This window comes from Canis lupus, chromosome 14 (genome assembly GCF_011100685.1).
Source record: "Canis lupus familiaris isolate Mischka breed German Shepherd chromosome 14, alternate assembly UU_Cfam_GSD_1.0, whole genome shotgun sequence".
Taxonomy (NCBI): Eukaryota; Metazoa; Chordata; class Mammalia; order Carnivora; family Canidae; genus Canis; species Canis lupus.
The window spans coordinates 46,951,250-46,966,038 of record NC_049235.1 but is presented as its reverse complement, the minus strand read 5'-3'; the positions used below and the strand labels follow the sequence as shown (position 1 = coordinate 46,966,038).

The window sequence follows — 14,789 nt, the reverse complement described above, 5'->3', positions numbered from 1 at the left end:
CTCCTGAATCATTTCACATATTTCTTCTCCTTTCTCCTTTATACTTTTGGTATTCCCAATTATGTGTATGGTACACCTTCTGTTGTTGTCTCACAGTTCTCGAATATTCCAGGGTTTTTGTTGTTACCGTGTGTTTGTTTTTAAAGATATTATTTATTTATTTGAGAGCTAAAACATACATCATAGTACTGTCTGATGTAGTTTTAAATTGATGTAGAGGAAATATTTAAGATGATGATATTATAAAGGGAGAAGGGAGAGAGATGTAAATGGAGGTAAGGTTTCTGTACCTCATTTGAACTAGTAAAATGGTAATAAAAACTGCTGTAAATAGGCTTTCAGTAGTGTGGTGATAAGAAGCATTCCATAATCTTGTCACTAGGTGTCAGTCCTTTATGAACTTGTGCCTCTGGGCTGTGAACTTCACAAGTTTTCAGGTTTTGTATTCTGCTTAGGTGCAATGGGATGGCTAGAAGAGGCTGGAATTGGGTATTTCCCTGCTTCCCTCTCTGCTAGGCTCCGATAAAACCTTAGCAGGTTAGGCTCTAGTTAGATAATTTCTCTTGAGGCAGGCTTTGCTAAGAACTGAGCGCTCTGGTGTGTTTCAAAAATGATCCTTTTTCCACTACCCACTGCTGTAGGGGGATCAGGAGAAGACTTTTCTTTGACATTCACTGTGTGACCCTAGTGAGCTTCTAGAAGTAAAACTCATAAGTGTGTTGGCATTTCCCCTATTATTGGGTCTCCCTGGAGTTTTTGGCTCTCAGACTTGTCTACCTTATGCCTCCAGCAATTTATCAATTACAGTTTAGTTTTTCCTACTCTCCAGCTGGTTCCCATGGAGATTTTTGCTCATGGGTTTCTGTTCCACTAAGTCGTGATTCTCTCAATTTACCTGTCGATCTCCAATATGGAAAGCAGGAATTTGCCCTGTAATCTCACTTTTCTTATGAATCTAAGAGTTGCTGATTTTTCAGTTTTTTTCAGCTTTTTACTTATTAGGATGGAGTTGTAACTAAAAAGCTTCTTAGATGATGGACTTGGAAACTTTGTATTTCATTTTTATTTTAACATATATATACATAAATATTTTATTTTCCTTGAGACTTCCTGTTTGATCTCTGGATTTTTTTAAACTTCTTTCATTTTTTAAGTAATCTCTACATCCAGCAAAAAGCTTAAACGCACAACCCTGAGATAGGAGTCCCATGCTCTATCAACTGAGCCAGTTAGGTGTCCCTTGGATGACAGATTTTTAAAAGTAGGGTTTTTTCTTAGTTTCCAGGTGTTAGCAGATTTCATTTTTATTTTCCTGTTAGTCATTTGTGGCTTAAATTTTTTAAAAAGATTTTATTTATTCATGAGAGACACAGGCAGAGACACAGGCAGAGAGAGAAGCAGGCTCCATCCAGGGAGCCCAATGTGGGACTCGATCCCCAGTCTCCAGGATCACGCCCTGGACTGAAGGCAGGCGCCAAACCACTGAGCACCCAGGCATCCCTGTGGCTTAAATTCATTGTGTTTATTAGAGAACCCACTTTGTATCATTTTGATCCTTTTAAATTTGTTGAGGTTTGTTTAATGGTCAAAAATATGGTCTATCTTGACATATATTCTGTGAGCACTTCAAAAAAATATGTATAGTTGGGTGAAATATTTTATAAATGTTGATTAGTTCCTGTTGGATGATGGTGGTGGTGATATTTTTTCAATCCTTCTGATTTTCTAATTCATCCATCCATTGTTGAGAGAGGGATGCTGACGTCTCCAACTGTACATCTTGTTGTTGGAGTTTAATCATTATATAATAACCCTACCTCCTTCACTTATAATTTTGTTTACCCTGAAGTCAACTTTTTTCCAATAGTAAAATAGTTGTTTCTTCTTTCTTTTAATGTGTACATAATACATCTTTTTTTATCCTTCTATTTTTAGTCTGTTATTATTATTATATTTGAAATATGTTTCTTATAGATGAGTCATGTTTTTTAATTTATCTTACAATTTTTGTGTTTTACCACTTATGTTTAATGTAATTATTCATCTGTTTTGACTTGAGTCTGTTATTTTTGGTTTTCTGTTTGTCCTTCATTTTTCATTTTTCTATTTTCTTGTTTCTGCCTTCCGGTGGGTTATTTGAAGATTTTTATTTTTTTTATTTTTTTTATTTTTTATTTTTTTTTTTAAAGATTTTATTTATTTATTCATGATAGTCACAGAGGAGAGAGAGAGAGAGAGAGAGAGGCAGAGACACAGGCAGAGGGAGAAGCAGGCTCCATGCACCGGGAGCCCGACATGGGATTCGATCCCGGGTCTCCAGGATCGTGCCCTGGGCCAAAGGCAGGCGCTAAACCGCTGCGCCACCCAGGGATCCCTATTTGAAGATTTTTAAATTCTATTTTGATTTATCTACTTTTTGAATGTATCTTACTTTACGTAGCATTTTTAGTGGTCGTTGTAGCTAGTATATTACCTATACATAACTTATTACAGTCTACTGCTATTACAATTTTACTAGTTCAAATGAGGTACAGAAACTTTACCTCCCTTTACGTCTCTTTGTCCTTCTCCCTTTATTTTTTTTTTTTTTTAAAGATTTTATTTATTTATTCATGATAGTCACAGAGAGAGAGAGAGGCAGAGACACAGGCAGAGGGAGAAGCAGGCTCCATGCACCGGGAGCCCGATGTGGGATTCGATCCCGGGTCTCCAGGATCGCGCCCTGGGCCAAAGGCAGGCGCCAAACCGCTGCGCCACCCAGGGATCCCGTCCTTCTCCCTTTATAACATCATCGTCTTAAATATTTCCTCTACATCAATTTAAAACCACATCAGACAGTACTATGATGTATGTTTTAGCCCTCAAATTTATTTTTTAAAAACTAGAGAAATGGGACACCTGGGTGGCTCAGCGGTTGAGCATCTGCCTTTGGCCCAGGGCATGATCCTGGAATTCTGGGATCGGTCCCACATCAGGCTTCCTGTGAGGAGCCTGCTTCTCCCTCTGCCTGTGCCTCTGCCTTCTCTCTGTGTTTCTCATGAATAAATAAATAAAATATTTTTAAAAAACTAGAGAAGTTTATTTTATCCATTTTTAAAGTTTCCTCATTTTCTAATATACCTTCTTTTATCATTTCATTTATGTTTAAAGAATTCTCGGGGATTCCTGGGTAGCTCAATGGTTTGGCCCTTGCCTTCGGCCAAGGGGGATGATCCTAGAATCCCAGGATTGAGTCCCACATCGGGCTCCCTGCATGGAGCCTGCTTCTCCCTCTGCCTGTGTCTCTGCCTCTCTCTTTGTGTCTCTCATGAATAAATAAATAAAATCTTAAAGGAAAAAAAGATTAGCCATTATCTTTAGCCATTCTTTTAGGATAAGTCTGGTAGCAACATATTTTCCTAGCTTTTCTTTTTCATCCTTCATATAAAATTCCCCCCCCCCCTTTTTTTAAAGATTTTATTTATTTATTCATGAGCGAGAGAGAGAGGCAGAGACACAGGCAGAGGGAGAAGCAGGCTTCTCACAGGAAGCCTGATGTGGACTCGATTCCCCATCTCCAGGATCATGCCCTGGGCTGAAGGCAGACACTTAACTGCTGAGCCACCCAGGTATCTTCAAATTCCCTTTAATTCTTGAAGGCTATTTTTTTTTTTTCTGGATATAGGATTCTAGGTTGACAGTTTCTTTTTCTTTTAGCCTTGGTAAATGTACCACTTCATTCTGGCCTTTCATGGTTTCTGATGATAAATCCATTGTCAGTTGAATTGTTTTTCTTCTTTAGGCAAGATTTTTTTTTCTTCCTTGTTGCTGTCGTATATATACATAGTTTTCACAAGAGTTCCAGAAGTGTAATGTTTAAAAGTTTTCAGAAGTGTGATGTATCCTCGTGTGGATTTCTTTGGTTTTATCCTATTTTTGTTTTGCTCAGCTTTGGTTTTTTTCTTTCTTTTCTCTTTTCAAGACATCAGTGATAAGAAGTGTTAGGTCTTTTCTTATAGTCCCGGAGACCCCTAGGGAACCTTATTTTTTTTTTTAATGTTTTTTTTTTTCTCTGTTGCCCATATTGAGTGATTTCTCTTGTTTCATCTGTAAGTTCACTGATTATTTTCCTCTATCCCTTCATTCAGCTGTTAAGCCCATCCACTGGCTTTTAAGCTTGGTTATTGTATTTTTCAGTTCTGAAATTTTTGTTTGTTTATTTCATATCTTTTATTTCTTTTCTGAGACTTTCTGGGTTTTTACTTGTTTCTAGCACATTCATAATTTCTCATGGGAGCAATTATTCTAATATTTTAGTCATCTCATTGTTGGAATCTGTTGATTTTTTTTTTCATTCCGTTTGAGATCCTTATGGTTCTTGACATGATAAGTAAATTTCAATTGATGGACATTTGAACATTATTTTATGAAACTAGATCTTATTTAAACCTTTGTTCTAGCTGGCTTCCTTTGGCACCACTCCAGCAAAGGAATGAGGACATCTGTCATCTTGTTACTGCCAGATGGGTATTGAAATCCAGGTTTCCCTCTGGCCTCTTGTGAACCCCAAAGTGGAGGTACTCCTCATTACCTTTGAGTGAGATCAGAATTCTCACTAACTCTGTGATCTCTGCAGACACAATGGTGCGGATGGCCTTGTTACCCCTGGGTGGTGATGAAAGCCCTGACTTCTCAGTAGGCCTCCTCTGACATTACCACCCTGGGAAGGGGGAAAGGATGACTTATTGCTGCTTGGGGTAGAAGTCCAGGCTCCCCCCACATGCTCTATACTGACACCACCTGGAGAGAGGGCTTCCTACTTGGCTTTCTCCTACAACGTCCTAGTGGGTGAGTTGGGATGTCTTGTTGAAAGCCTAGAGAAGGTTGAAGAGTAGGTTCCCAATTTGACCTTTGTTGGTGGGAGTGGGACCATACAGGATTTTCGTCATTGTTGTTTTCTGTAGTATTTGGTTGAGGAGAGATATCATTGTTTATAAAAATTTTTATGTATTCCTAGGTTGCCACTTTCCTGGTCTTTTAGTTGGAGGGAGTAGGCTTTTGTCAATCTTTTTTGTGTCTACACCCATTGGTGTTTCTGGTTGCCAGACTCTTAACTCCAAATATGAGAAGATGAGGCCAAAGGAAAGTCTAGGGAACTCATCATCATGCTGTTCCTTGGGTCCTAAGATCCCTAGATAGTTTCCCTTCTCTCTACCTTTCACGGTCTTCTTATGTTTGATTTATATAATTCCCAGGAGTTTTAGTCACAGTTGAAGAAGAATGTCTACTAACTACATCTTCTCCAAAGCAGAAATTCATATTATTTAATATTTATATATTGTTTTTTCATTTTTGTTTTTTTCAAGTTATTTTCTAATTTCTAATTTCCCATGTGATTTTTTTTCTTTGATCCATTGGATATTTGATATTATGTTGTCTAATTTCCAAGTACTTGGAGGTTTCCTAGATTTATTTCTTTTTTAAAAATTCTTTTTCTTTTTTTGAGGGGAAAAAAGAGGTGGGGGGAGGGACAATGGGAGAAGGAGACAGAGAACATAAAGCAGGCTCCATGGCCAGTGTGGAGACTGACTTGGGGCTTGGTCTCACAACCCTGAGATCATGATCTGGGCCAAAATCAGGAGTCAGACACATAACCGACTGAGCCACCTAGGTGCTCAGGTGTTGTTTTTTTTTTTTTTTTTAAGTATTTTTCAATGTAATTTTCAATAGTAAGAATTCTATAATATAGACCTGCCTAAGATCTAAGATGAAAGAAGCTTTTTTCTGCACCAGCTTTCTTTATATCCCATCTTACTCTTCAGAGATACTCTTCTGTTCTTATTTCCTCTGATGATTATCTATAACTCCAGTGTAAGTTCAAAAATTAAAAGACAACCAGCGTCTTGAATATTCAGCTTTATTTAATGTTAACTTACTCTATATATAAGATAAGGATTTAGCTTACTACAGTAGTTTTAGAGTTATTTTTAGAATTTCATATAGTAAAATTGCTGTTTTTTGTTCCATTTTCAAACAGCATGTTCTCAAAAACAGTAGCTATTTTTTCTTTTTACTTATTCAAAGATATTGTATAATTAGCAACCGCCAGTCTCCTTGATATTATGAAAAAATAATAATGATAATGTAAATTTATAGTATCATAAAGAATGAGGCAACAAGGAATCATTCAGTCTTATTTCACATTGCATAGATGGAGTGTAGAGAAGATCTACATATGCTTGCCACTTTGTATATTGAAATGAATGTCGATACTTTTTGTGTTCATAAGGAGATTAATGTTTCACCCAAAGCTAAAAGTGTCAAGTTTGGAATAACATATTTTGAAAAGGCAAAGTATTTAATGCTAAACTATATACCAGCATGTATGCTCTAATCCCCTGTCACTCCCGCAAGATGGTTATTATTAACATCATTTTAGAGATGAGGTGTCCAAGATTCTGAGGGTGAAGGATTTATTTCAGACTATTAAAATCATAACTTGCAGAGTCAGAATTTGAGTTTAATTCTGACTTAAACATCAGTACTTTAGAGCAGTACTGTCCTATTATATCAAGCTGTCTATCTTCCAGAAAAGAGTATAATTCTAGATTTAGATTTAGCACATACATTTATTGTGGTAAGTTTTTGTACATGGATGATAAATACACAAGAATATATATTACAATTTCTTGTCTAAGGTCAGCTTTATAAAAGTAAATGATAAAATAATAAATCTATACTTTTTGTATATAGAAAGATGTTTATGATATGTATTACATTAACATCTTATATAATATTATATAATACCGAATCCAGCTATGTGTTTTTATATACCAAGAGGGAGACTGGAGGGACGATCACCAAAATTTTTTAAATAGTTAGCTCTGGGTGGTTTTCACTTTCACTTGAATTCTTTACTTTTTTATTCTTCTTCCAATGATCTTGCATTACTTTTTCCCAAATCTATAAATTATTCTTCAAAAAATCTTCCAGGCATGAGCATTTTGTTTGTAGTTTTCTATGGTTGTTCTTTTCCTTTGTCTTTAAACTTCACAAAGTGGATTACAAAATGGGAAGAATTGGTTAATTAAACCTACTTGGTCAAAGTTTTAATGGACACAGGAGCTATTATTCCATATGCAGTTGGTTTAATATTTTTTAGACCATGAAGCAAATAAATTCAATAAATGAAATGTTATGAAATATTCCTGTAAATCATTGTATTTTGCTGTTAATCACTGTCATATTTAAATATACGGTACTAACTTATTTTATAGCTACTGCTATTTATGTTGTAGAATTGATTACAAGAATATATTATAGAAATGTTGATCATAACAAATTTTTATCGATGTGCATTAATTAGTAATATACAACTTTAGTTTATTGTGCATGTGTATATAATTTTAAAATGACTGTTTTCCAAGTCATTTGATTTAAATAAACTTGTCAAAGTTTATATTTTAAAATGACTGTTTTCCGAGTCATTTGATTTAAATAAACTTGTCAAAGTTTATAATGCCAAAGGAAACCATCATAAAATTGTGTTTTGGAAAAATTATTATTACGATGATAGGATATTTTCCTCCATCATCTCTTTTCATTTTTATCTTTGTAGGTGATTATAGCCTTCTGGTATCGCATATTTGTGGGAATAATGAATTTATTTGGACTGGAAACTAAGACCTGCTGGAATGTCACCAGAGTAGAACCTTTAAATGAAGTTCAAAGTTGTGAAGGCATGTTTCTTTCTAAAATGCTGCTATGTTGTCATTAATGTTTACATAAATGTTTTAGTGTTGTGAACTCATTTTAAGAACTATAGACTACTGTAGTTGATTTTTTTTAAAAACACTCTAGAGCTGATTAAAAGAGTACATACCCTTAAAAGTAATTTTCTGAGAAGGCCATGTACTTATGAGTATCAGTTTGGAATTTGAGTATTAAGATGTCCCAATGTAAAGCAATACTGAGTATAAGTCATTCTTCTCTTTCAGAATAAAAAGGTTTAAAAAATGTTTTGGGGTAGTTTGAATATATAAATCTGGGCAATGTAGAGTCAGTAATCAAATATCTACATGTAATAATTCATGTAAAATGTAGTTATACATACATATTTAAAAATCAAATATGCAATTAATAGGTTGTTTTAGAAATACTATTTTTTTTTCATATTCTCACAGCTCATGAACAGTTCTAATAGAACTCTCCATACATCTTCTACGTTGGCATCTTTGCCAAAGAACCCCTTTTGGAATCATCTGTTTTCCAGGATCTGTAATTGTCACTTTTATTTAAGATATTTGCAGTTTAGGGCAGCCCGGGTGGCTCAGTGGTTTAGCAAAACCTCAGCCCAGGGTGTGATCCTGGAGTCCTGGGATTGAGTCCCACATCAGACTCCCTGTGCGGAGCCTGCTTCTCCCTCTGCCTCTGTCTCTGCCTCTTTCTCTCTTTCTCTCTGTGTCTCTCACGAATAAATAAATAAATCTTAAAAAAAAAGATAATTGCTGTTTAACACTTTTCAGTCTAAAAACTTTACTCAAAGTTAATATATCTACTTGCATAATATTTACACAGTTTTTTATTTCTTCATATTCTGTATATGACTACTTACTGTATTTTATAAATATATTTTTATAGACTTGTTTATATAACATTTAATTCTTATACTATTTACTGTGTATTTCTGTATTTCCCTTCCATATTTACTTATACCCATAGCTGAGCTTTTTAACATCTAAGATAGCATTGATAGAGGATATTTGAGAGGTACTTAGGTTATTTTGTACAAAGGAATCAAGAAAATGCTTCATAAAAGGAGAGACTTTGGAATGACTCAGCTTAGAAGGTATCACTTTTTCTGAGGGATGTAAAAAATTGCCTGATGTATATGTGCATATATGATATTTATTAAGTTGCCACTAAATGATAAGTTAGTGTTTGCTCTTGGGATCAAGGTGACATGGACCTCACCCTCATAGAGTTTACACATAAGTAGGGTGTAAACTGCAATAGATATTACAAATAAGAAAATGAGGTTGCTAAGATTGAGAGTAAGGGAGAAGAAGTGTTTCAAGAATAGGGACCAGAATAATCAGAAATCCCAAGGTAAGAGAAAATTAAAAGAAGACTAGACTTCTGGGTGCAGAGAAAGAAAGGGAAAAATGGTGTGAAATGATGCTAGGAATGTAAGCAAGGGTGTGTAATGGAGCAAAAGTTATTAAAACAGACTGAAAAGGAATGGTCAGAGAAATAGTAGGAATCAGAAAAGCCAGCCTTCAGATCTTGGCTGCATCTGTTATGGCTAAATAACTTCTGGCAATTTATTTAAGTTTTCTGTGTTTTGTTTTTTCAGTAATAAAAGTATTTTCTTACTAATTTCATAGATCTGTTCTGAGAATTCTGTGAGATGATTATATAGCACCTAATAAACTATATGTATGTTTATACATAACACACACACACACACACACACACACAAAGCTTGTTTATACATGAGATATATTAAGGATTAAGGTTTTGGCTATACATAGTAATGGATCAAATAACTAGGTCATCTCATATAGACTAAGGTGCTCCTTGAGGTCAGGGGCCATATCTTACTCATCCTAGAACCTAGGAAAGTAGAAAAATAATGCAGTGGGTTTTCTTCTGTAATGCATGAAGTGACTCCATAGAGAGTTCTAGATACTGAACAATAGTAGCATCACCTAAACAAAGTGATGCACCAACCAGTCATTACAGTATAATAATACTTCATTAGGGGAAAGTATGACTGTAATTAAAAGTATAAAATATAGATGTAACAATACATCATGTAAAGGGAAAGTACTTAATCTGAACAGCAAATGTTTTCAGCAGGTCCATGAACCCTTCATTACAAATTATGAGATAATTATGCCCACTTGCTTTATAGTCATTTATTAATTTAAACTCAACAATCTGTGTCTTTTTAAAGGATTGGGAGACCCTGCTTGCTTTTATGTTGCTGTGATTTTTATTTTAAATGGAATAATGATGGGATTGTTCTTCATACATGGTGCATACCTGAGGTAAGATCCTTAAGTAGGCTTATAAGAACTGGCTGACATTTCTGATTAAAGGAAAAGGATAATTATGAGGTTAATTGATTAATAGTAGGAAATTTTATAAATTTATTTTTTTCCAGAAACTTAGCTAATATTGTGCAACCAGAAACTAGAGTTGTCACTAAAAATATCTTAAAGGTCTCTTTTTTATCCTTGTGGGGATTTTAAAAAGTGAATTAAAATTTCTTAACAAAGTTTTTAATGAGAATACTTTTAGACCGTATGTAAAATTACTATAACATTAGAGGAATCTTTGGTTGGTATTAGTGGCAGGTTATTTCTAATTTTAAGTCTGTATTTGTGAAATTAAGAAAGCAGTAAAAGAAAATGTGTATCACTGTGGCAGACACTTATATTTGATAGCCTATCTTTCTTGTTAATAGTACCACAATTTGGTTTGGGATAGTAGTGTGTACAATCTCAGGTGATAGGTTGAAGTTGATTATGATAGTTGTGTATTTTGTTTTTCATTCTCCATTGTTTCTTAGGATAGCCATATGAGCTAGGTTTTTTTTTTCTTCAGTGAAAAATATGGTGAAATCAGTCTTGTTTACACCTAGAAAAGCATTTATTTTTCTCACAAAAGGGTAGATTTCATTTGCCCCTTCTCTGTCTTCTGCTTTTAAACTTGACTGTGATACCAAGAGCTGCTGTAGTCATCTAATGACCATGAGGGAAAGGCTGTAAACCTAGCATAAATCTACCCTAAGGCCCTTGTGCTAGTGAACCAATGCCAACAGACACTTATCTTGCATTTTCTTGTTGAATACTATATAAAAACCCATGTTATTTAAGCCACTTTTGTTAAATTTTTGTTTCTTACAGCAGAATATATTCCTGACTGACCACCAGCTTTCTTTATAATGTTATTCTTGAACTGCACAACATTTAAAGTTAAAAATCCAGATTTACTCTTTCAATAAGTATTGAGGTTTCATAGGGTGTATGTCTATATAGAGATTAATATATACACAGTTCTTGTTTTAGGAAGTTTTTAGCATCAAAATAGTAGCATAGCACCAATAAAAAATTGTAACATTTGCGACATTGTACCAGGTATCATATCCAGCCAGCAAGTTAAGAAAAAGTATTAGTAAGTATAAGGGTTGGAAAACTTAAAAAAAAAAAAAAGAAACAAGTGTCTGTATAAGCAGATCATACACATTTATGTAGAAAATCCAAAAGAATCTATGGGTAAAAATTAATATAATAAGAAAATTTATAATGTTACTGAATACAAAAATTTATATTCAGACATTGTAAATCTGTACTTTGATGTTTTAATTGAAAATTTAAAAGGATGCCTTTAAAAAAAAAGCATTGAAAGCATAAAGTTTTTACTTAACAAATATCTGATAAGAAATATATATGACTTCTTTGGGACAATTACAGAACTTTATTGATAGATTTTTAGAAAGGTGTAAATAAATGGAGATCTAAATAAATGAAAGATCTAAATAAATATAAATAATCATGGGTTGGAAGGCAATAATAGAAAATTGAGAATTATTCCAATTGATTTATAGATTCAATACATTGCCCATTTTGTTTGCTTTGGTAAGCTGATTTTAAAATTGTTCAGAAATGCAAAGTGCTTAAAATAGTAGAGACATTCTTGAGCAAGATAGGAGGATTTACTTTAGTAATTGTTTCTCTAATATAAAACTGATGCAAACAAGGCAATGCGATTGTGCCATAGGGATAGGCAAGCAGATCAGTGGAGTAAGGCAGGCCTCAGAAACACTTGTCCATTTAAAGACACTTGATGTAGGATAGAGTGAATATTGTACATCAGTAGATAAGGGCCAGCTTCTCAATAAATGGTGCTGGTATAATCGGAAGACGATACAGAACAAAAAGAAGTTGGAACTGTATGAAAATTAAAGTCTAGTAAGATTAAAAATTCAAATATGAAAGACAAAATTATAAAATATAAAATGAAAGACAAAATTATAAAATTATTAATTATAGAATGTTATGTAGAAGAATATATCAGTAAATCAAGATAAGAAAATGTTGGGCAGCCCCAGTGGCGCAGTGGTTTGGCGCCGCCTGCAGCCTGGGGCATGATCCTGGAGACCCAGGATTGAGTCCCATGTTGGGCTCTGCGTGGAGCCTGCTTCTCCCTCTGCCTGTGTCTCTGCCTCTCTGTGTGTGTCTCTATGAATAAATAAATGAAGTCTTTAAAAAAAAAGAAAAGAAAATGTTTTTTTTTAATCTTAAGAAAACTTAAGAAAAGTTTTACCATTAAGAAGAAAACCAATAAATTTGGTGGGAAGCATTTAAGTTCCTCAAGATAGTACACAATGAAAAGATAAGCCACAAACTGGGGAAAGATATTGCAATGCATATACCCAACATAGTTTCCAGACATTAGAATAATTAATTGATGATTTAATTAATTTATTAAATGCCTACTATGACCAAAAGCACTACTCTAGGTGCCAGGAATGCAAATAATCTCTGTGCTCTTGGAGTATATATTCTAGAGGGTAGACAAAGACTAAGAAGATAGTCCAATAGAAAACTGTATAAAATATTCATGATCAGACATATATCAGAAGAATTCCAAATTGCCAATATATATATGTAAAGTTGACCACCATCAGAAAAATACAAATTTAAACCACAATGTCGTACTATTTCACATCTACTGCAATGGCAAAAGGAACTTTTATCCATGGCAGATGGGCATATACACTAGTACAACAATTTTGGAAATACTACATAATTTAGTAGAGTTGAAGGTGTACATATCTTCTAACTCTGCAATACCTTTTTAAAGTATATATACTTATAAATATAGAAAACAAACTTGGTGGTTGCCACTTGGGAGAGGAGTGGGGATGGGCAAAATAGGGGGAGGGGAATGAGCGATAACCAGTTATGAAAATGAGTAAGTCACAGGGAGGAAAGGCACAGCACAGGGAATATAGCTGTGTAATTCCCTACAGTACAGGGAATACAGCAAATGGCATTGTAATAGCATTGTGTGGTGACACACGGCAGCTACACTTGTAATCATAGCATCATGTGTAGAGATGTTGAATGATTATGTTGTATACCTGAAACTAATGTAACGTTGCGTGCCAATTACACTAATATATATAGATATGTATGTATATATGCTTAAGAAAGTTTGCCCGTGTATGCCAGGATGTACATACAAGAATATAGCAGTAGTTTGCAATAGCTGCAAACAGAAAACAACTCAAATGTCTATCAACAGAGAAGTATACACATTACAGCTCATTAATGCACTGGAATATATGCAATATTGAGAATAAATGAGCTATAGCTACACACATCAACATGGACAAATCTTACAACTATAGTGTTGAATGAATGTAGGCAAGCACAAACTTAAAGATACAACTTTCATTTGTATAAAGTTTAAAAATAGATTAAGTTGTAGTATTGATTTGTGTATAGATGTGGTTCTGTTAATAATAACAAAAATCACATTAGTGGCTGTCTGAAGGGGTGTCAAGTGGGGACTCAGGATGTGATCAATTTTCTATTTCAATGATATATAGTAGTTACAAGTATGTTCACTTTATAATTGTTCTAGAAACAAGACAATTTTATGTACTTTTTAATGTATGGCTTCTAGGAGAACATAAACTCATCAGTATTTTGAAGGAAAAGGATTATTTTTAGATTATGTTGGCAGGCTTTAAAATGTTCTGTTTTTGACATTAGCTCATATTATGCTGTTTTTAAATATGGAAAATGTTATACAAGACTAAGAATGTTTTTTAAATTGATACTTTTCACTGGGAGAGCCTCCCCCCCCCCCAAAAAAAAGGTGATAGTCTTCTCTAAATTGGTTACACAGTTCTGGAATATCAAATACATTCTTAGGCTCCAGACTTTGAGAAGGATATGCAGATACAATAAAAGTTGCCTATAAAAGTGTCACCAACACTGTGAGGAGACTGGAAACGATGGCATATGAGAAACAAAAGAAATAGGAATTGGGGATAAATTTTATTTCTTAGCCTGGCTACTCTCCCCTGTTGATGCTAGCTTAGAAGTTAGCTATTTTATTTATATTCTTCTGGTGGTTAATGATAAAATGTTGACATGCATATCTGACTTTATCAAGTCCAAAATTGATATCTTTCTCCTTCTATCTGATTAATACAAGGAATTTTAGGACACTTTGCTTCAAAACAGCCCCTCACATGTTATAATTATTATCATAGGTTAGTGCGTCCATTACCCCTCCACAGCAGGAAGGCACTATAATTGCTGCTTATGTTACCAGATCTTGCTTAGATTTATGTCCACATGATCCTAACTTTCTGTAGGCTGCAGTTGTTCTGCTTCTCACACCTTCCTCTGTGCAATTTCTTTCTTTTCAAAGGCATCCTTTGAATTTCCCTCAGTGAAAATCTGTTAATGGTAAATCACTTCCCATTAGCTTTCCTTGTTTTGAGCTCATTCCTTCTGTTCTTCAATCATTCATGTGATATTTATTGTCTTCTAAGTGTGAAGCTGTGGCTACAGTGATGACAACATAAAAAAAAACAAGGCAACTTTAAGAAATGGTACTTAATCTTTGGTGATTATCAACCATTCAGAATCTGAGTTTTGTATTCTGCATTGTTGTTTCTTTGGGACTCAACCAAAGAATGATTATAATAGTTCAGACACGTCAAAGTCACTTGTAAGTGAAACTGCTGGGCTCTTGTCTTTGTCTCTCAGTCACTGAAATCC

General features: G+C 34.3%; 1 protein-coding gene across 2 annotated transcripts in view; it reads left to right on the top strand.

The window, feature by feature from the left end:
• The window catches only part of DPY19L2 (dpy-19 like 2), a 94,209-nt gene that overhangs the window by 13,409 nt on the left and 66,011 nt on the right, over positions 1 to 14,789 (top strand). For both annotated transcript variants that reach the window (XM_038557324.1, XM_038557323.1), the window contains exons 5-6: positions 7,598 to 7,718; positions 9,938 to 10,031. In XM_038557324.1, the coding sequence (XP_038413252.1) occupies positions 7,598 to 7,718; positions 9,938 to 10,031 (215 nt within the window). The remainder of the gene's footprint in view (positions 1 to 7,597; positions 7,719 to 9,937; positions 10,032 to 14,789) is intronic.